Raw genomic sequence first — 23,610 nt, 5'->3', positions numbered from 1 at the left:
GCTGGGCTTTTTGAAGCGGCTGTGTAAATGGTGTCGTGGTTCAGGAAATGTGTAATTCACGCTCAGGTGGTCAAACATTGATCCTGCCATCCCAAATGTTTCCATCACAGTAGGGCTCTGTGTGCATAATTGTAGTTCCCTTTTCCAGAAGGCGGCATAAACATTTCCTGTTTCTGATTTCAGTTTTCCCAAAGCTTCATTTGATTGTCTCAGCGACAGATGTGAACTGGAAAACATAAATCGGCTGCTGAGCCAATCAAATGAAGCTAGGTATATAGGAAACTGAACCTGGAACAGGGAACAGGTATGCCACCTCCTGGAAAAGGGAACTACAATTATGCACAGAGCCTATTTGTCTGACAGATGAGTACACAGTAAAACCTGAGTGCCCTATCCTATTTTGCGTGTCTTAAAGGGGAAATCCACCCATTTTCAATATTTAACTATGTCATTAATATAGCATAAAGGAGTTGTGTGGAAATAAGAAAAAAGTTCCCCCCTTTCTGTGTTGCCTTGAACTGGAGGATTGATTGTGGGTTTAACATTGCAAATTACAACATGATGAGTCATCACGTTGTAATTTGCAATGTTAAACTCACAATCAATCCTCCAGTTCAAGGCAAAAAGAAAAGGGGGGAACTTTTTTCTTATTTCCACACAACTCCTTTATGCTATATTAATGACATAGTTAAATATTGAAAATGGGTGGATTTCCCCTTTAAGTACCAGGTCTTATGACCTAACTTAAGCCCTGGAGGCGTTTGGTCATAAGACCTGGTACTTAAAACGCGCAAAATAGGGCCCTCTGAGGGTTAATTTATTAATTTAAGCGTACAAATGGAACCAAATGGACCTGTAAGAGTCCATTTGGTTCCATTTGTACACTTCTCAGAGGTACAGTGTATTCTGCGAATGCCCAGAGATGCAGGTGTACGACTGTAAGGTACACTCGTGTACCTGCCTGTTACAACTTGACTACGCCTCGCACGCAGCGCGGGGTCGTCCGGTCGTCAGTCGCTCGACTCGCTGGGCAGCTTCTTCTTGCCCTCCGGCACCATGCCCAGGTTGATGGGAGACTTGATGTTCAGCCTGTCCCTCTCCACCTCCACGTCCTCGTCGTAGGACTCGTCCTCGTCATCGCTGTGGTGAGGGGTGGAGTGGAGGGAGGCCGAGGGGGAGGGGGGCACAGAGTAGGGCCGGGGGTAGCGGAAGCCCTCCGTCTGTGAACGCAAGAGAGCAAGAGGAGGCATAGGTTGCTCATCGTGTACCAGGCATACTTTCTGTGTGTGTGTGTGTGTGTGTGTGTGTGTGTGTGTGTGTGTGTGTGTGTGTGTGTGTGTGTGTGTGTGTGTGTGTGTGTGTGTGTTTACTTGTATTACTATGCTTTTAAGGGCCTAATGTTCCCACAAGTTTAGTAGAATGTAAGAAACAGACATTTTGTGTGTGTGTGCTCGCGTGTGCGTGCGTGCGTGCGTACGTGCGTGCTTGCATGCAGAGTATGTGGACCATAGACTCAACCGCATAATTAACCAGAAAGAAAAGTGATGGATGAGTGGAGAGCACCAGGAGAGAATGAACATACAGTATGAGAGACAACGTACGTATTCCGTGCCATTCTACGGAGATCTGAATCAGAAGTCTGTCACTCATCCAAATGTTACGCTGTCAATTAAAGCCCAGGTGATGTGGGTCCCATTCAACAGGATCCTGTCAGTCATCAGGATGATGATGATTATTATGGACCCTAACGCAGTTTAAAGCGGTGGTTCCCAACCTTTTTTTCCTTGGCGGCCCCCCTTCTTACATCTGACAAAAGCCGAGACCCCCCCCCACATATTTTTGCCAGGAGTGCCAGGTTGAAAGTGGACGAAGGCAGCGCATGATTTTGTGCAACATGTTTAACATTTTGGACTTCCTCCAGACAGACATGGCCTCACGCCCCAGACCCCTGTGCCCTAAGCGGGGCCCGGAGTCCGGACCTAAGGTTGGAAACCAGTGGTTTAACCCAAGACCTGAGGCCGATTAAAAAATTGTCTTCTAAATCCTAACAGGTTTCTGAAAAACGTATGCTGCCATATCAGTGGTACTCAAACATTTTCATGTCAAAGAACCCCAAAATTATATGTAATTGGACCCCCCATCTCAATAATTCCAGGGACCTCCAGAAGCAAAGATTTTAGTTAAAAACTTTCGCTTTAAAAATATATGTTTATATATTCAAAGCTTGGCACAAATGTTCACGATTTTTCAGAAATAGCAGATCTACAAGCTCATGTGAGCTTGTATATCTGCCATTTTTGAATAGCCAAAGTATAAAATAATGGCTAAAGTGGTTCAAATGACTGTGACGCTATATTAACTACTTGTTTACCCCCCTGGAACCCCTGACCCCACTTTGAGAACCACAGGTTTAAAGGAAGGTCTCTGCAGCGCGTACAACCCCCTAAAACACATCACAACATCTCAAAACAAAGATAGGCTCTAATAACAAGTGAGGAGAATTATGGTAGAATTCTATGTTATATTGTTATTATGTTTGCCTTTATCCAACTTTGAATGTTTCCTTATGTTGTTCATCCTTACGATAAGGTGAGATATTTTGCTTAAGAGTCAAGATGTCTTCGCTTAGACTTGATAGCTATTGTTTTGGGTACAGCTTGTCCTTGTGACACTAGAGCAGGGGTGGGCAGCATTTTCCCCCAGAGGACCATACTGACTTCAATAAAGGGGGTGAAGGGCCACACATTGGACAATTGAATTGAATCTTGACAAACATCTGAATAATGTTACTGCTACAACTGCATGCATTTGGTACATATGACAGATTGCTTAACAACAGGCTATTTGCCAGGCCAGAAGACCTGGGCCCTTGCTTCACAACAATTGTGTTGTGAAGATGATACACTTTTTTTTACAGCTATGCTGTAAGTGTCATTCTGGGAGGAGGTTACAATGAAAATATTACTTATATAAAACAATCTATTTGAAAACACTATCAACTTCTAAATTAGCCAATATTCTAAATGAACTTCTAAATTAAATTATGATGTATCTACGACGAATGGCTCCAAAGTTGGGCAAGGTTTCAGCCCGATCCGACCCCCATTGACTTCCATTATAATATTAAAGTAGTTAAATGTAGAAAAATAAATTATACTCGCTTTGGATAAAAGCGTCTGCTAAATGACCGTAATGTAATGTAATGTAATGTATACTGTGTGTATATATATATATATATATATATATATATATATATATATATATATATATATATACACATAAATATATACCTGTATATATACACCGTTGTTTTTATACCATGTCGCGGATGTGACGTGTTGTTTTATTTTATTTTATGTTTTATATATGTAGGCCTATATATAAAACATAAAATAAAATAACACGTCACATCCGCAACACAGTGTGAGCTTGAAGATCTGCCATTTTCAGCACGCAAGCACCATCACAGGACAAAGTATGAATCAGGGTTGCAGTCCATTGTCAAATGATAGAATGCCTGTGTAGTATCTACTGTATGGTGACACGAATCTGGGATCTTACTGACACTTTTTCTGCTGAAGGAATGACTTGGTACAATACAGCTTTTTGCTTTGTGACACAGTATTATTAGTAATACAAATACAGTAATGCATGGAGAAAAAGAAAGAGAAGCAAAATAGAGGAGAAGTCATATTAACCCATTAAGACCTGAGGCCGATTCTACAAATGTCTTCTAAATCAGAACAGTTTTCTGAAAGACTTGCTATATCAGTGGTGCTCAAACATTTTCATATCAAGGACCCCTAAAATTATACGTATTTGACTGCGGATCCCCCATCTCAAAATATTTTGTTCCAAGGACCCCCAGAAGCAAAGATTTGGGTTCAAATGTTTCACTTAAAAGATTCAAAGGTTCGCACAAAATTGTATGATTTTTCTAAAATAGCAGATCTACAAGCTCGCAGTGCGGCACGAAATGACGCGCTGTGAGCTTGAACAGCTTCTATTTTTGAATAGCCAATGCTAAAATCTAAAAGGACACAGATGCTTTCAGATGCGGTCTTAATGGGTTAATAGTAGCGTTGGTGTGGTAACACACTGTGTTCTGTACCGTGTGCTGTGCGATGGGGTCCACCTTGAACTTGTCAGGGAAAGCTCTGCTGAGGGCCAGGTGGCGGGCGTGTACGTAGAACTGTCAATCACAAGCCAACAGACAAATCATATAACAACACAGAAAACACAAGTGTTAGCCAAGACAAAAAAAAAGAAGACATTCCATCTCGGTTTACTTCCCATATCTGTGTGAAGTACTCCTTTTTAGGAGACCGGAAGCAGGTTGGACTATTATTTCCAATGGAAGAGTGAACGTGAACACAGCTTCCAAAAATAACTGATCTACAGGTTGCATTTTTAGCGTGTAGATCAGTTCTTTTTGGTAAGTAACACCATCGTACTACAGAGTGTAAAACAGGCTTAACGGGTCAACAGTCGTGTGTCGTCTACAGTGGTGCTGGAGTGGCAGATATACTGACCCGACCCAGGTATCTCCAGTCCAGCAGGTCGGACAGCCGCTCGGTGCGGTTTCGCTGGATGATCCGCTGGCGCCGAGACTGCTGGCAGAAGCTGAACATGAACTGGGTCAGCTGGTTACACGACTCATCAGCCGAACGGAACCGCCGGTCCACTATGTAAATACCTGGCGAGAACCAGGGGGGGTGGGGGAGTAAGAGAGCAGTATCGTGACAAGTGGGAATATACACAGTGAAAGACGACATATAGTAGGTGAAAGCAGTCAGTAACAATTTACAATTTTATGTATTTAGCAGACACTCTTATCCAGAGTGACTTACAATAAGCAAGGTAAATAATCACGTTCGTAGAATGCAGAGAGACAGTGTATTGCCTCAAGAAACTAGGATATCAGGTAAACCATGAATCTAGCATCTGTGTAAACAATATACCATCTAACAGAGGAGAGTGTCTGTCTGTCTGTCTGTCTGTCTGTCTGTCTGTCTGTCTGTCTGTCTGTCTGTCTGTCTGTCCGTGCACATACCATAGGCACTGGGATCTGAGACATGCTCCTCCATAAAGCAGCCGAATCCTGAGAGGTTGGTGGTGACACTGGGAATGCCCATCACCGTGCACTCACCTGGGAAAGAAACACAATAAAAGGTACATTCATTGTCACTGAGTGCGTGCAAGACACAAATTAGAGAGAAGCAGAGAAGCCGAATCTGGCACAAACATTTTTAATTTCAAGGACGCCCTGTTTGATATGCATTTGGCCACGGTCTGGGTCCATTTGGTTCCATCTGTACACTGTCTGAGTTACAGACCCATACCGAGCCATTTAGTTCCCAGCTATCAATCATTTAGCTGGGGACCGCCTGGAACCTCTTAAAGTTGCACTGTCTGTTTGACTTGTAGATAAAACAGGCTTTTTCTGTTTGAAGTCGCACTACTTACAAATGTCATCGACCTGGTGTACAGTATGTAGACTCTACTGTCCTAATATTTGTAAGCGTCGGATGTGTACATAATATAAATAAAGTGTAAGTGGTCTTCATAAAGAGAAAGGCCATGCAGACGGCTACAGTAAATACTGCTCTGTTTCAGCTGTGCCACACAGCCTGGCTGTGTGGAAGACGAGGTGCCATATTTACGCTTTAAAGTGCAATACAGAACTTATGTTAATGAATGAAACAGTACTTTAGCCAGCCTGTGTGGTAGAGTAGAGGGATACAGGGGCACCTAAACATTGTGGGCACCTCAATGAGCACAGGTCTCCGCCAGGTCAGGTAGGTTAGTGTGGGCCAGCAATGTTCGGAATTCACATCAAGATGGAATATGAAAAATCGGACAGATCTGTTTTGATCACTTAACTACTGTATAGAGATCATGTGTACCGATTTGCATGATGTTTGGACAAAATATGTAGGAGTAATATAAAAATAATTGTTCAGCTAAAATTGGCCTGCTGGTGGCGCCATAATAGGCCAATGTGAAAAGGGTTGCATTTCTTCCTCAACCTAGTGGGAATGTGCGTTCAAGATTGCACGGCAATCAAACGCTGCGTTCATGATTTGAGGCATTTTGTTCAAAACAGGCCACTCCTGCAAACTTTAGATGGCAATCTTAGCCAATCAGGAGAGAACATGAAAAATCAGACAAATCCGTGTTGATCACATGACTATAGAGATCATGTGTACCGATTTGTGTGATGTTTGGACAAAATTTGTAGTAAGATCGGACTCCTGGTGGCGCTATAAAAGGCTGATGTGAAAAATGCAGGCCAGAGGTTTTTCCTTGACCTCAAGGGAGTGTGCGCTTCACGTAGATCGGTGCAGTCATAGATATAAATGCGAATCGGCCTGTTATAGCGCCACCATGAGGCTGATTTGAAAAATGTCAGGTGGCATTTCTTCCTTGGGAGAATGTGCGTGCGAAGTTTCACGGAAATTGCACGCTGCGTGTACCCTGCAAAGTTTGGAAGCCAAATATATAATATTATAATAATACAGTTTATTATTTATTTTAATTTAAAATAAAAGTTTACAATTTTTACAATTTCGTCAACAAATAAAAGCTAGACTAAAATGTTAGTGAGGGACTAGAGGAGAAGAGAACTAAAAGACGAGTCATTTTATGCTTGTTTGGGTTTGGGTGTTGCGCTCTGAAAATAGGCTGTAGATCGGCTGTGTAAAATCTGTGTAAAATCAGGCAGTACAACCCCATCAAGGTGTCGCCAAAATACACTAAATCTAAATCAACTGCAGATTTAGTCGACTAAAATCTTATGATGTTTAGTCAACTAAAACTAGACTGACAGTAAAACATTTCAGATGACTAAAATATGACTAAAATTAACTATTTTATTCAAAAGACTATGACTAAAACTAAATCAAAATGTGCTGTCAAAATCAACACTGGCTCAGAGCCTCTGCCTGATGACCAAAAGCCAAATATCTCCCCCGGCCAAGGGGAATCCCCCTTTTTAGGCTAGTGGTTAAGCTGTTGGCTTTGGAATTGGGCCCATGCATGTTTGTGTGTGTCGGTAACAAGCAACCTGGTGTGTATCCCCATGGCTCATAGTAGGAGGGGAACACTCCGAGATGGCAGCCGCGGACAAACTCGTCGTAGTCCATGGGCAGCAGGGGACTGGTGGAGGACAGGAACTCAGGGTGGAAGATTATCTAAAAGAGGAGGGGGAGGGGACACATGGGAAGGGAGCTCTGGGTGTACAACGTACCTTAACGCGGTCCGTCCTGGTGTTGAAGAGGCTCTCTGGATGTACAACGTACCTTAACGCGGTCCGTCCTGGCGTTGAAGAGGCCGATGCGTCGCACGTTGGCCAGGATGGGGTCGGTCGAGTCCTCCAACATGTTATGAGTGGTCACTGGAGGAAGACTGTGTCTCTGTGAGCGCGCGTGTGTGTGTGTGTGTGTGTGTGTGTGTGTGTGTGTGTGTGTGTGTGTGTGTGTGTGTGTGTGTGTGTGTGTGTGTGTGTGTGTGTGTGTGTGTGTGTGAGAGACAGCGCGAGAGAGAAAGAGAGAGAGAGAATTGGAAAAGAGGTAAAGAGAAAGAGAGACAATAAGCCAGTTTATAAATGGTGACCATTTGTACCGTGGAACTCCCTGGGCCCATGCATAATAATAAATAAATGAATAAATAATAAAATCCTGAGTGTTAATTTAATTATTTAAAAATAGTTTAAAAATGTACCCTTACTGGTGAATTTGGATACTTTCAGAGTTAAATGAATTGTTAGGCGAATGAATTGTTGAAATGTTAGGCGTTGTGTGTCTTGTTTATGGACATGTAGACTGGGCGAGCAGAGTTTCAAACCGACAACCTTGCCAATTCCACAACGGCCTCTCTACCCACTAAGCCATGGCCAAACCTACCACTGCATTTACCTAAAGCTCATACCAAACAACGGAATGAATCCTTGAGCCACTGATCCATGACTAGCAACCTTTTATCTGTGGAGGAACATAATAACCAATGATCTAATGATATCTGATTGATTTCTCACCCTTCCAATCGCTCTTCCGCTGTCGTGTAGGTCTCGAGTATTAAATCTCATGCAATTTAGGCAAAATATATTTTAGTGTCAGACGTGAACTTGATTCACCGTGCCAGACATTTGACCGTCCTAAAATGAAGCAGATCCAGCACTTGCAAGTCAAGCCAACGAACACTGCTTTTGTATTTTCAAAAAAGGACTGTATATCGAATTGCTCATCACAAAGTCTGTTTCCACTGTAATGTTGCAGTTTCTAACCACTTATGCCCTATTTTATGCTTCGCTGTACAACAATGTCTCGCGAAAATAACCGCTCTACAAGCTCACAAAGCGTCATGCTATTTTTGAAACATTTAAAAAAGTGTCACCAATAACGACATGCCCAGAATAGGGACGCCAGGGTGAAAGTAGCAAAGTTATTAATACGATGCGTCCTCTATTGACAGGCATTCAGCTCCAAAGCCATTTGTCACTGCAGTTGTAATGTGAGGAAGAACTTTGCGGGGTGAGTGCAATTTCCTATTGGTCATTAAACGGCGTGTGAAATAAACAAGGCTTTTTTCAGCATGAGACACTAATGGAAATAGAAATAAAGGGGGCGCAATTGAAAAATGACAAAGAGGGGGGGAAATAGCTAGAGTTTTTCCCCACCAATCACCAATCAGACCTTAGAACCCTGCCAACCACTTTCTCTCTCCCCTACACAATCTTGGTCAATATCACTCAGCCTTCCATTTCCGACCTCTGAAATATTGACGTCTGCATAAATTCATTTAACTGAGAACGGCTGTTTCGTTGGCGCACTGCTCATGAGGCTGCTATTAAACACAAGAGTGCATACATCACTCCCAACAACGCTCCCAATCTATTGACTCGTGGTCTGGTGCTGAAGACGTTAAATAACTCACCCGGAGCTTGGTCACATCTCTGACGTCCATTCAAGAGGGAATCCCCCCCATCGTCCCATTCACAATTTATCACCACTAAGAGCCGCATTGATCCTTACAGTGCATTGATTTTCGTTCTCCATTCACAAAAATAGGACCCGATATGTGAGTACGTGCCAGAGGCCTCTTCTCGTTTTGGGGATATTGTTTTTCTCATTCCATTCCATTGACCATTGATCTTCAACTGCAGATCAGTTATCCTCAACTACTGTGAAGATTCTACACAGTCAATAAGTACATCACGTTAATGTGATTTGTTTCTTTTTAGCATGTAATAAAGCTGATATATTTTACAGATATCTCACACATCCCAAAACTTCCTGTGATTAGTTTTTGAATGCAAAACTGTCTGTAGGGGGCTGTCGTCATCATCAGCAGAACGTCCAACTTAGAGCCAACAATGTGAGCTATGGGCAAACTTAGTCTACAACTAATTCACAAAAGAAATGCGTTGCGAACGTGTTGTATTTTTGCCAAATATTCACCCCAGAATAGGGTTAATCGGTGAAGTTTCCCTTTAAATGGCTATACTTTTAACCAAACAAATGCCATAAGATCTATTGTTTTTTACGTAAATTGTCCCGCAAATAAGTTTACTATTAAAATATATGACATTTAGTTTGAAAATGTACACATTTCCCAAATTCCCTAATTTCTCAGAGCTTAAATTCCCTATTCGGGAATGTTCTGGAAATTTGCCAGTAATTTTTAGACCTTTGCAACCCTGTTCATTCTTGGCTGTTTTCTGTGGTTCACAGTAGTAGCATTGTCCAGTACCTGAGTGGCATAGATGGCTCTTTTCATAATGGTGAAATCATCTCGGTCCAGAATGGTGTTCATATCAGGTATTTCTCCTCTGAAGACAGGACAAACAATCCATACAGTAAAACAGTAGACCACAGCTACATATATTTATGGTATTACACTATGTGTCAAAGTTGGATTCGTGTGGATTGATCCCTTATGTGGACTACTTTTCCTTTGTGTATCTGCCATGTGGATTGTTACCTGTGAAAGTCATCACCTCATGTAGACTACCTTTTTAAGTGGACCTACAGTACCAATGCATTGCCACTCTTTTGCACCTTATGTCTAACCTCTTGTACATACCCTCTGTCTTTTTTCTCCTTCTGATTCTGATGTGTTGCTATTGGATTACATGGAGGCTTCAATAGATTTCTAGTTTGGTTAATGAGTTTGAATGAGGTTTATTTGGAATAGGAATATATTTGTCGTATTGACACTTTATTGTTGCCCTACTTAGCTGCAGTCACTAGGGGGCTCTACTAAGCACCGATCAGTGAATTTGATTACAATGATAGTGTATATTTATACTTACTTTAACAATGCATCATACAGCCTTTTCCCAAACTTATCCTTCACAGTGTGAGCCGTATCACTGTGGGTGACAGAAAGAGAATTGAACTCACATAATATAATATACAGTGTAATATTGTTTTACACAAGAACTATGTCTAGCCGAAGACATTAAGGACGGTAGCCAATATGACAGATGAACTGAATCATGACAGATTAATTGCACTATTATTGCACTGGTTTTAGTTAGACTATGACTTATTTATTCTATTTGTCTTTTAAAGAGATTTGCTGACCCTGGGAGCTGAGCTCCAAGATTTCCTATGCATTCGTGCAAATGGCAAAATAAGTCTATTCTATTCTATACTATAAGCTACAGTATGAGCTTTACAAGTGCTTCTAAAACGTGGCTATTTCAAGTCTGTCTCTCTGCCTAAAACATGTTAAAGTTCATCTAACAGTGTTTCCATCAGAAGCAGTCCCTTGGCTCTGTGGAGTTAACAGTTAGCGTACCACAGCTGTTTGCGGATTGCCTGTCCCTTCAGCGTCTCCACATTAAAGTTGTTGGTTTTTGCAGGCATGATGAAGAATACTACGACTGTCATATCATTCTTATGCAACTGAAAGAGAGAGAGAGAGAGAGAGAGAGAGGCAGACAGACAGAGAAACAAAACAAAACAGTGCAGATGTGATATACAGTACAAACTGAAATTCTTATATATGCCTGTCCTACATTCGATTCCACATCGATTCCAGATATAACAATGATATAAAAAATCTTCTTCTTAAAATTCACATTAGCACTACTCCATAATTTAGTCCCAGCAACAGAAATACAGTACATCCCAGTTTAATACATTTTTTAGCTTTCTGTGCAGTACACTTACAAACATCTCACAAATCATATTTGCACTCCTGTATTGAAAATAACATATGTACACCGTCTTTGATTGATTTTGGATTTAACTCTGAACATTATTTGCATTATTTTATTAATATACCAAATTGTAATAATTTCATAGCATGGGATTTTATAAGCAGTGTATTTGGGGGTAATTTATTTTGGCAAGCTAGACTACATCCAGTTGCAAATTGCAGACAGCTCTTTTATGGCGGTTTTGAAGGAGTCGCATCCGGAGCTACAATCCTTTTGGCAGGGAGTATGTGATGCTTTCATCAATAATCCATGGGATTACAGAGATCTGGAACTATGCCTTTTGGGCAACTTTAACCTCTAAACTATAACCTTACACGCTATTCCATGAAGCTTACAGAAATCCTATTGGCCATCGCTAAAAATGTCCTATTGGATTGGCTGTGAAGTGTAAAACTTCAGATGTAAAATGCACATGGAAGCCAGGGTTCTTCTTACCCTCAGCAGGTAGTTGAGTCTGGACAGTGATTCCAGGAAAAGATCAGCTCCCTTGTTGGAGAACTCATAACGTCCAGCGATGAAGAAGTAGAGGGTCTTCTCCAGGTCGAAGTCCAGGTGGCTACAGGACAGTCATCACCGGTGAGAGATTAAAAAGAGAATAAGGACTAGAAAAATGTGCTCCTCGGCCAGGTAGTAGAAGTCAATCTTAGCCAATAAGGATGAAATATGAAAAGTCTTGATGACATGACTATAGAGATACTGTCTACCGATTTGCATGATGTTTGGACAAAATATGCAGGAGTAATATAAAAAAAAATAAGTTTTGCCTTCGGCTTGGCGGAGACAAAGATAAGGGGGAGCTCACAATGTATCAATAGCTAGATCAGAGATTCCCAACCTGTGGGCCGTGATAATATTGCAGGTGGACCCCCAAATAATTGGCAAGTAAAAGTACTCATTATGCAGAATGTCCCATTTCACATGTTTTTTCAAAGGTTTTCAAAATGTGTCAAAACCTTTGGAAAATAGCCGTTCTACATGCTCACAAGGCATCGCCGCGATATCCGAATAGCCATATAGGGCATAATTTGTTAATGTACCGTATGTATTGTAATAATAATCTACAGCCTCTGAGATGTAGTTGAGTGTGAGTATTAAGTATGGTAAATGGAAAATGGAAATACTAGAGTATAAAGTAACAGTACCTCAAAAAAGTACAGTACTTGAGTAAATGTACTTACTTTCCACTTCTGCTAACAACAGTATACAGTATAAGCCCCACTGACCCATAGAAGTGTCCTCTGATAAACTCCTGGATGTGGTTCTTGTTGGTGGAGTGGAGGTTCTGGAACTCATGCACAGCTGAGAACTTCTTCACGTTCAGCCCGTTGGGGGTTACTACATCTGGAGCATTAACACAGCGGGTAAAATATAATGACAGTGTAGTGGAATAGTTACAATTTTCCATTGTGTACTCTATATCAGTGGTTCTCAAACTTCTTTCATGTCAAGGACCCCCAAATTAATATGTATTTGGCCACGGACCCCCATTTGAAAATATTTTGTGTCAGGGACCCCCAAACAAGATTTGTGTTGTTAAAATGTTTCAAATATATCAAACTTCTCTTTCTTAATAGCCAGCAGTGTATATAGGGTTAAAGTGGTAAAAAAAGGATTTTGATGCCATATTAGCACCCCCCTGAAACCCCCCCAAGGACCCCTGGGGGTCCTGGCAACGGGTACGACGAGTACATCAGACAACAGGAGCATTGCACAACGGGTGGGGCCTGTATTCCCGACTTGCATCATCCCTGACTTGCATGGCCCCCGAGTAGGCCGAGTTGCATGGAATGGGTTAATCAAGACAAATGTGTCCTGACTCAAATGGTTCCCCACCTGCCTTCCTGTGCAGCATGTGTCTGGCCTCCACGGCAGTGATCTGGGACACGGTGGTGAAGACGTGTGCACAGTGGACCGCTGCTCTCTCCAGACAGTAGCGATGGTAGATCTGCCTCTCCCCTGCTTCCTTGTCAACGTTGAACTGCAACACACACAAAGTCAGCCCTCAAATCAATGCGCTTTAAAACTACAATTCCTAAGTCTACCGTGTGGGAGACCAAACTTCCACCACTCTGCCAAGATATAATTCCCGCTTGGCCAGGGGAGATATTTTGCTTATGAGCTTTAGGCAGTACTACTTGTCAACCAGTAGGTGTTCTACTCGACTCGTCTAAATGTCTCAATGGAAGAGTAGGGAGACCGCCTCCAACCACTGCACATGTACTAGGGATTGCAGCTTTAATAGAGCATTATAGCTTTCAATGACCAACAGCTACCCCTTCCAAGTTACCAAACAAACACATGCCTAGTGATTACAATACACCCAGTCCACTGGGCAGGGCTGTCATGAGAGCAAACACTCAAGTCACCTCTGACACACTGGATAGTGGCTTTGAGTTGTGTGTTCCAACTGTGTGAGGCCAAACTCAATGTTATTCTTAACAACCCCAATCACAACAAGCACTCAAATTGTTTGCTGTCAGGCACGCATCGTATCTCTTGTATCGTGTCAGTGGTTAAGTGTGTTTGATAAATATTTAACCAATGGAAGGTATTAACACGAGTTTGTGACTAAATAATAACTACAGCGGATCCATTGGAACGGAGGTTCTTTTCCCCCCCCATTTCCTGATAAGTTACCGTTTTGGACATACAAGGTTTCTGACCGACGGCGACGAAATTGAACTCGGATTGCAATGACACACGAGTGTGAATAAACAAAACAGATGCAATCGATTAATCCGGACACGGATGCTTGTTACACACCTAGGTTCCTGCATTGTGTCCAGCAAAGCGGCTGCCAATCACTCATCCAGCCAGTGCGTAACCTTTAGATGTAACCTTTAGGCTATGAGCGGGAGGAGGAGGCCCAATTACAAACAGCAAATATGGAAAACGACGGACCGACCCTCACCCTCCCTAATCCACCTCTTTACTGTTAAGGAGGCTTTAACCACCCTCTGCTCTTAGTGAAAAAGACCAAATGCGCAAATGTCAACATCATCAAAATACAGCCTACAGCCAGGTGTAATATATAGCGCTATCTCGCAAAGTGCGTTAGCGAGGAGGCGGCCGTTTGCTATATTCAATCAGTTTGTTGATGCGGTCTGATTGTGTGTGTGTGTGTGTGTGTGTGTGTGTGTGTGTGTGTGTGTGTGTGTGTGTGTGTGTGTGTGTGTGTGTGTGTGTGTGTGTGTGTGTGTGTGTGTGTGTGTGTGTGTGTGTGTGTGTGTGTGCGTGTGCTGTGTGCGTAGTTTGGGTAAATGTATTATTACATATTGTCAGTCACTGTCGGGCAGAAACCTCGTATCTCCATATTTCAAATACTAATGCCCTACTACATCGTATGGCAGTTTAGAGTAAAAGCAGTGAAAATAGCCTATGCTGTTTTCACTAGTTTAGAAAGATTTTGAAAGTGAAGTTTATGAATATTGAACCACTGAAAGGTATTAACAAGCGCTTGTGACTAAATAATAACTACATTGGATCCATTGGAATACAGGTTATTCTTTTCCATTTCTTGAAAAGTAACGGTTTTGAACATACAAGGTTTACACGCGACAACGATGATATCGTATATCCAAAAGCGTTCCTTTTTTATTATTGTTTTTGACAGTGAAAATAGCAGATATACAAGCTCACAACGCGTCACAATGTGACGTGTTGTGAGCTTGTATTTCTGCTATTTTCACTACTTTTGCATGTCACTCTTGTCTGATGAAGTAGGACATTAATTGATAAAAAAAACTCAAAGAGTTGAATTATGGAGATACAAGGTTTCTGCCCGACGATATCCAAAGAGCACCCTCTTCCTAACCTTGTCCAGGTTGTTGTAGAAGTCGACGTTCCCGGCACAGAGGTACCGGCCCAGCAGGGTGGCGTGGGTGGTAAACACCGTGGCCATGGGAATCTTCCGGGACCTGCAGAAGATGAGCCCTGCACCCGCCTGCCACTCGTGGAAGTGGCCAATGACGTTGGGATTGTCCCCAAGCTGGTCCGTTAGCTGGGAACAGATGATGAAGACTAATCACATGACCATTCCACCCAGTGGTGGAAAAAGTACTCAATTTCTTTACTAAAAGTATAATTTTGAGCTTTAGATCGGCTATTTTCAAAAGATTTTTATACATTTTATACATTTGAAAACTTGAAATGGGATATTTTGCATACTTTGTACTTTCTACTTTTGGTACTTTAACTACAGTTTTGTACCAATACTTTTGTACTTTTCCTCAAGTAAACTTTGAATTCCAAACGTTTACTTGTAACAGAGTATTTCTATATTGCAGTATTGATACTTTTACTCAAGTTAAAACATGTGAGTATACTTTTTTTCCACCACTGACCTCTTTGAAGAACCAGGCCACCAGGGAACCCAGGATGAGTGAGTCGCTGGCCTCTCGGTCGTGGACAGGCAGTCCGATGCCACAGGTGTCCCACAGGTCCGCTTTCCAGCGGTCCAGGTTCCAGGCCGCCGAGCCGATGTCAAACAGAATCACATAGGGGCTGCCTTCGATCAGCCAGCGGCCGAAGTGGACCTGCAACACAAACGCAAACAACATATATGGCTTCGTGCACGTGATTTTATAAAATCTCACAACTGAAAATGTTTGTATGACCAAGTATTAACCCATTAAGACCGGGAACGCATCTGTGTCATTTTTAGGATTTCTTTGGGCTATTCAAAAATAGCAGATATAAAAGCTCATAGCGTGGCACCGAGTGCCGCGCTATGAGCTTGTAGATCTGCTATTTTTTTTTTGTCGTGGAAAATGTGTGCAAATCTTTCAATATGTGTTTTTTAAAGCGAACATTTTTAACTCAACTTCTGGGGGTCCCTGGAACAAAATATTTTGAGATGGGGGGTCCACGGCCAGATACATTTTCAAAATAACTGTTAGGATTTATTAGACATTTTGTGGAATCCCCAGAAGCAAAGATTTGAGTTACAAATGTTCGCTTTAAAAATATTTATATTCAAAGATTTGCGCAATATTTTCACGATTTTTCAAAAATAGCAGATCTATATCTGCTATTTTTGAATAGCCCAAAGAATTCAAAAAAATGACAGAGACGCGTGACAGAGTGAAAGGAGTCCCCCAAACTATATCCCTAAAGAAATTATACAATAATAGCCTGTCTTCACGTTTTCAATGCATAGAGAGCTTGTAGCTAGGCTATTTTTGCTGCACAACATGCTTTTGTAGCAGACATGCTGGCTTCTTGACTTACCGGTAAATCAGTCGACTGAGAACTTTAATCCATGCAAACAACCCATTCAGTACTCTTTACTACGTGTTATCTATTGATAGGCCTATTGTCTTCTTTTTCACTTCTGTTAAACATCCAAAACCTGCAGTTCAGTTATAGACAACTTTTGCCTTGTTTTGGCGAAATGTCTCAATGGTTCATGGCTGCCATCTTGTGGCTAAATTGAGCAATAGCCTGCTATCTGTTGGCTGGCACCAGGGACGTCTGGGCACCTCGATGAAAATTGGCTATTTTGTCCAAAATGTTAAAATGTTAAATATTTGAAAAATGGTCTTAGTAATGTAAAGTACTGTATACATGATGTGAACATGCACGTACATCATTATCATACTTAATGTTATCCTTCCACTTCTTGTTTATGCTAAACATGACTGGATATATAGGTTTTATAGCCATTTGTAGCAATTGTAGAAATATCAAATGTTGTCAAAATTTTAAGCATGTTCTAATGATGTATACTTTACTTTACTTAAAACATTTTCCAAATATTATATGTTTTACTATTTTGGATAAATTAGCCTTTACAGGTGCCCAGATGTTCCCAGTGCCCACCTATCCTGTTACCAGTGTTACCAATGATACTAATTAAGCTCTGTTTTCCATTTAGTGTAGCAGAGCCTGTCCAGTGACCCAATGTGCACAGTACCAGCACCCTGACTCTGTTTGACCAGAATGGAACACAACCTTAATTAGTAAAAGAGGAGAGGTCCTTACACTCCTTAGACCTCACACCTACAACTCATTTAACCCCTGCTCATTATGCTAGGGTGGGATGGCTCAGGGTAGAGGACAGAGTGCAGCAACTTGCAATGGGCCTGGCCTGGGCCTACAAGGTACACTACAGTCACACACACAAAGACACCCATGTGCCTGTCAAACTACTTCAAAAACATCAAAGACGTCCACATACACAAATTACAAATCATGTTCAACCCAGATTTGGCTCAAACAAGGGGTTAAATTCGTTCTACTGTTATGCCAACAAAATGTGGAATGCTCTACCAACAGTCATAAAAAAAAAGTGTGAATCCTTACTCTCCTTCAAAACCTCTCTAAAAGAGCACTTATAGGTGGCTGCGGAACTGGCCCCTGTAAAAAGTCCAAGCCTATCACCAATAAAATATTCAATCAATCAAACTAAAAAAATATAACGGAGGAGAGGACATATAATCTAGGTACTTTAATTATCATGTTTACAAGGTTTTAAAGCCAACATCCAGCAGCTGGTCTTCATAAGGGCAAGTAGGCCTACAGTATGAGACTGACAAACAAACACAGGTCAATCACCATTAGTGTAGCAAACACACCCAGAACTCACACACGTGTGCCTGGGCACCACACTGATAAGGACAATGCAGGAACAGAGGTGGAGATCGGCTTAGGAAAATAAATTAATGGGAAAACCTCCACTCCCTGGACGCACTGTCCTCCAGGTCTAAATGAGGATATTGACTTAAGGCTGTTGTGTTTTCATTAGTGTTTTTGCAGTTATATAGCTTACTTACTCTATGCTGTATGTTCCTTTTAACTTTTATACCACATTCACTGTCATTTTGTTTCTCTTGCTGCTATTTTGCTTTATATTTGTGTATGCATTTTGCTTTCTCTTAATATAGCCTCCTTAATCATGTTAATTGATTGATTGTTCCTGTGTTGTTCCTGTGTTTTTCTCATGTCCTTATCAGTGTGGTGCTCAGGCACACACGTGTGTAGTGTGTTTGCTACACTATGGTGATTGACTAACGGAGCTTTCGCATCTCTCACATGTTCTGATATTATGGACCAGTGTTTGTTTGTCAGACTCATACTTGCCAAGTTGCCCTGATGAAGACCAGTTGCTGGTCAAAACATGTTGGCTTTTTTTTTTTTATTACATAATTAAAGTAGCCTACCTTGATTTTACCAGTGGTGGAAAAAGTACTAAAATTCTTTACTTAAGTAAAAGTACCAATACTGCACTATAAAAATACTCTGTTACAAGTAAAAGCCCAGAATTTAAAATTGACTTGAGTAAAAGTACAAAAGTATTGGCATCAAAATGAACTTAAAGTACCAAAAGTAAAAGTACTAAATATTTGAAAATAGCAGATCTACAAGCTCACAACGCGTCGCATAGCGACGCGTTGTGAGCTTGTAGATCGGCTATTTTCAAATAGCCTATGTATAAAATAGGGCTGAAGTGGTTAATGTATTTTTCATATCATAGTTTATATCTGAAAAGTAACTAGTAACTAAAGTTTTCAAATAAGTGTAGTGGAGTAAAAGTACAATATTTGCCTCTGAGATGTAGTGGAGTAGAAGTAAGTATTGGAAAATTGGAAATACTCAAGTAAAGTACAAATACCTAAAAATGTTACTTAAGTACAGTACTTAAGTAAATGTACTTAGTTACTTTCCACCACTGGATTTTACCCCTCTCCTCCATTATATCTTTTGAGCGCTCGGATGGATCTCTCCTCTTTTTCAAGTTTTGGTTCCTGCTGATCCTAGAAGCACCAATCTACGTTTTTAACTCAACCCTTATCTCCATTGACCACCTGGTTGATCTCTCTCTTAAAACTTTAATTAGTATCATACTGTAGGTAACACCTGAAGGAAGAAGTGGCCCAATTTCTTGCCAGCCTACTGTCATTAGGGTTTACAGTACATGCACGCCATCTAGTGGCCACCGACTGTTGCACAAACAGACCTCAGAATCTCCATAGAATTGCCCTTGGGGATCAATAAAATCTCATAATCTAATCTAAAAGATACTCTGGTACTTTCTCCCCCCTTTGATCTCCTCCCGCCAGGGACCCCGATCCGGGTCACATGCAGCACCAATGTAACAGACATTGGTGCTGATATTCGAACCTTCTGTGGGAAACCAGAAGGCTATACCGCCAGGCCGAGAGGGAATCTCCCCTTAGATCATTATAATTTTGGGCTCCCTGCTACACATGCTGCATGCACACATACAGTACAATACCTGGCATCCGTTGTTGATGAGGACGTCCATGGCATTTCTGATGGCAGGGTTGGGGGGCTCACAGCCCTCCACCTGGGTCTTGAAGTTGTGTTCGAAGTACGGCCCCATCATGTAGTAATTCTCCCCCCATTCATCCACTGTTATCTTGGCCTTGGTCTGTATCACTGTGTAGATTCCCCCAACTGAAACACACACACACCCGTGCTCTGTAAAATCCTCAGTGTTACATTGATTCTGAGAGTTCCATTTGTACACTCTCAGACTTACAAATGGATAAAGGGAAGAATTACAGCGCAGCCTACTGTCATACTATAATGGATATTCTATTTAAGTTAGCTATGAACAGCTTTTCTTTGACAAATATTTCTCTGATAAAGAAAAAAAGGCTCATCATTTTGAAGAGTATCGGTGACTAGGAGAGAGATTGGCTGGTAATACGGCTTCATATTGAAATGGTTATGGTTATGATCAGGATGCTGCAGTGGCCCTTTCACTGTGACCATAAAATAATGTCTTCTGCAAATAACCATAAAATTGCCTAGCCTAATCCCTGAGGCCTGATAATGATGAATGATGAATGATGAAGACCTGGAACTGTGTCATTTTTAGATTTGAGCTAAAAAGCATTATATTACACTTTGGGCTATTCAAAAATAGCAGATATACAAGCTCATAGCGCGGCACCGAGTGCCGTGCTATGAGCTTGTAGATCTGCTATTTTTGAAAAATCGTGATAATGTGCACAAACATTTTTAACTCAAATCTTTGCGTCTGGGGGTCCCTGGAACAAAATATTTTGATGGGGGTCCGCGACCAAATACATATCATTTTGGGGGTCCTTGACATGAAAAAGATTGAGCACCACTGATATAGAAACATATGTTTTTTCAGAATACCGTTGAGATTGAGGAGACATGTAGAATCGACTTCAGGTCTCAATGGGTTAATCTGTAGTGTCACCGAAGCATACATTTAGACAAAGGATATTGGTAGCCCAGGTTTCCAGCATGACGCCAAATGGAAGGTGGAATAATACGCTCTTGAGTCACAGTCGCATCAGTGTAGCTGTCACTCTGACCGGTACATGGGATGTGACAACAACACACTGACTACTGTCTTCAACTGTTCCACCTTCCATTGTGACAAAGATATCACAGTGTCCATTCTGTTCATTACGGCTCCATTTGGTTCCATTTGCACACTCTCTGAGTTACAGACCTGTAAGGGTCCGTTTGGTTCCTAACTATCAATAATTTAGCAGGGGGGTGGGGGGGGCACTGGATAAATTAATACTGAGGATTTTATTGTGTACTGCAACTATAAACTCTACGCATTGAACACTATTTTTATTGCAATATCTCAGAACTGTCTTTTGTATAGTGTACATATTTTGTATTAATTTACATCCGTTCCAACCTCCCATGCAGTACTTTGCGACAGTGTTTTGTTCTGCACATATCTATGCATTTTGTAAAAAAAGCACTGATTACATCATTTTGTGTAGTTTGTGATACTCTTGCGTATACAAACACAGACGTGTTTACGCTGTATAGTGACGGTGTAACTGTGGCCAAAACACGTGGGCAACATTCTAACAAGTCTCAGATTTGGCCAAAAGAAGACAAATATTTGAGGATGATCACAGTCAAAAAGACGTACTGTATGTGACATCTAAATTGCGTCAGACTGGCACTGGCTTATGTAATAGTTGAAGCCAAGAGCAAATATCCAGAGAAGTAGATAAGCTCTCGGCCTGTCCACAACCAGTGTCGATATAAAACAACCATAGTGTCAGTCAAAAAAAACAGTTTTTCTACTCAAATGTATGCAAATGTAATGCTCTGATATTATTATTATTATTATTATTATTTTTTTTTTATTGGTTTCTGTTTCTCTATTCATTCATCATGCACTTTAAAATATCACCATGCACTTTATACTCTGTGTTGTATTGTTGTATGTTGTGTGTGTGTGCTACGGGTATATGGGAGCTCCCTAGAAATGTTGTTGTGTGCAATTGTGTATGCATTTGAGTGCAATGACAAATAAAAGCCTATTCTATTCTATTCTAAGAAGGGGATATCAAATAGATAGCAGGTTATGTGGGCACACACCTCAGCCTCTGAAGTGGACTCTACAGTATGTCAGTTGTTCTCAAATGGGGTCCAGGGACTGTCATTGAGGGGGTTCCAGGGGGTCGCCAGCAAAATGTGCTAATTTAGCATCAAAAACTGTTTAACAACACACATCTTGTATGGTGGTCCCTGGCGCAACATATTTTCAGATAGGGGTCCATGTGGTCAAATAGATATTAATTTGGGGGTCCTTGAGATGAAAGAATTGAGAACCACTGCTGTATGTATGTATGTGAACCTCTGAAGTTGTAGTCCGAGATTGGGTTCCCTTTTTATGACACAAAATGCCTGGTAAACGAGGCTATGGTTCTCTTAACCTGTGCATTGTGAACACAAAGCGATCAAGGTCCACTTCACCCTTTGCCATTGTTATTTATTCCTGTAGGCTTGCCGTAGACAGATTGCGTTTATCAACCCTAAAAATGAACTATAGCGTGAACAGAAAGAGGACTGAGGCCCCATCAGAGCTGAAGTTGACCAGATAGAGAACCCTTTTCTGTTGGTCCACTTCTTTAGTTCATTTCAAAAGGACTTTGCTGTGCATGTAAATACATGCTGAAGATGTGAAAGGTCCATATAATTGGACTCCAGCACCAAACTTCCACCAAGCTGGCCTCTTTCTGACCCTGGGTTGCAATGTGTTCACCTTGCAAGCATGTATTAAGCCACAAATTAATAGGATTATGATTATTATGATGGCTATTTTATTATGTTTGATAAACATGCTACTTATTAATATCTGAATAAGTAGACAGCTAATACAGCTAATACTCTCCAGGTCCAGTAGGCCTACTTATCTTTAGCTTAATATTTAACTCTTCAGATGGCACCATACTGTCTTCACTTACCCTGCATTTCAATATTTACTCATTTAGGGGCAAAGACTCACAGCATTGCAGAAAGAATTGTGTTTCAGCCTATAACCAGCAGTGCTTAAATGTCCCTAGCTTTAATGTTGCAAAGTCTGTTCAGATATCCAACATCAGTGTGCATGGAAACATATGCCACTATTATACAGTTCTATAGAATAAACATGCAAGGCCACGCATGGTCACAAGCCACCAGGTCATGCACTCTGTGGAAGGTTGTCTAACTGTTGCTCTTCATTGCTGTTTTGGTTTAATAAGAACAAATGCAAACCACTGAGTGAAAAGCCACTGGATGTCATCATTTGGATGCTTTAGAACAGCAAAATACTCAACACTGAGTCTCCTACACTGAAACAAAACTACAAACAGTAGACTGAAGCACAGGATCACTAGATCCTGAATGGTATAAATCAGTGGTTCTCAAACTTCTTTGTGTAAGGACCCCCAGTTTGATATGCATTAGGCCACAGAACCTCATTTGACTTCCACAATCTACATTACATTGTAAAAATCTCGGGGTTAATTTAACTTGAGAGTGCACAATTGGCACTCCAGTTGTGCACTCTCAGAGACTCTTAAGGGTCTATTTGGATATCAATCATTTGGCTAGGGACCCCCTCAAGGACCCCTGGGGGTCCCTGGACGGACCCCACTTTGAGAACCGAGACACCCTCTTTCATTGGTGTGTCACGCAGGTTGTGCCTAAACCCTAACATTTAAGGGTTAGGGTTAACCCTAACCCTAAACCTAACCTCACAACCACTATGCCTAACCTTAACCTTAACCTCACAGAAATGATGCCTAAACCTAACCTCAAAAACCTGTCCACCTGGGCGAAACATTTAATTTCATCTTTATTTATTTCATTTATGGTTTGACGTGATTACATTCATTTCCCTTTTTCTTTTCTTTTGTTTACATATTCCACAGATGAGAAGGAGCAGGAAGAAGATAAAGAGACCGGGAAAAGAGACTTTCCCTTTTTGAACCACCGGTATAGATAATAAAGGAAAGCTAACCTTTGTTGGTGACCTCCCAGGCTACCTCAAAAAGCAAGAGGTCGTCAACAGGCAGCTCATCGTCCTCCCACTGGGGCAGAACCCCACTCAGCGACGTCATGGATAAGGAACGGGACAGGGGCAT

The 23,610-nt window shown here is 41.3% G+C and overlaps 2 protein-coding genes across 2 annotated transcripts in view; both read right to left on the bottom strand.

Moving 5' to 3' along the window:
• The window catches only part of tmpoa (thymopoietin a), a 241,705-nt gene that overhangs the window by 155,534 nt on the left and 62,561 nt on the right, over positions 1–23,610 (bottom strand). The window lies entirely within an intron of this gene.
• On the bottom strand, positions 1,011–23,610 carry gys2 (glycogen synthase 2; the record flags this gene model as incomplete). The annotated part of the gene is made up of 16 exons (XM_084050141.1): positions 1,011–1,220; positions 4,112–4,192; positions 4,533–4,696; positions 5,054–5,149; positions 7,067–7,193; positions 7,302–7,415; positions 9,751–9,829; positions 10,313–10,372; positions 10,804–10,910; positions 11,663–11,783; positions 12,451–12,568; positions 13,061–13,205; positions 15,042–15,227; positions 15,571–15,762; positions 19,464–19,645; positions 23,487–23,610. The coding sequence occupies 16 exons, from the start codon at positions 23,608–23,610 to the stop codon at positions 1,011–1,013; spliced, it is 2,106 nt and encodes a 701-aa protein (XP_083906267.1).

This window comes from Gymnoscopelus microlampas (genome assembly GCF_963454915.1).
Source record: "Gymnoscopelus microlampas genome assembly, chromosome: 23".
Lineage (NCBI taxonomy): Eukaryota > Metazoa > Chordata > Actinopteri > Myctophiformes > Myctophidae > Gymnoscopelus > Gymnoscopelus microlampas.
This window is presented reverse-complemented; position numbering and strand designations above follow the sequence as displayed.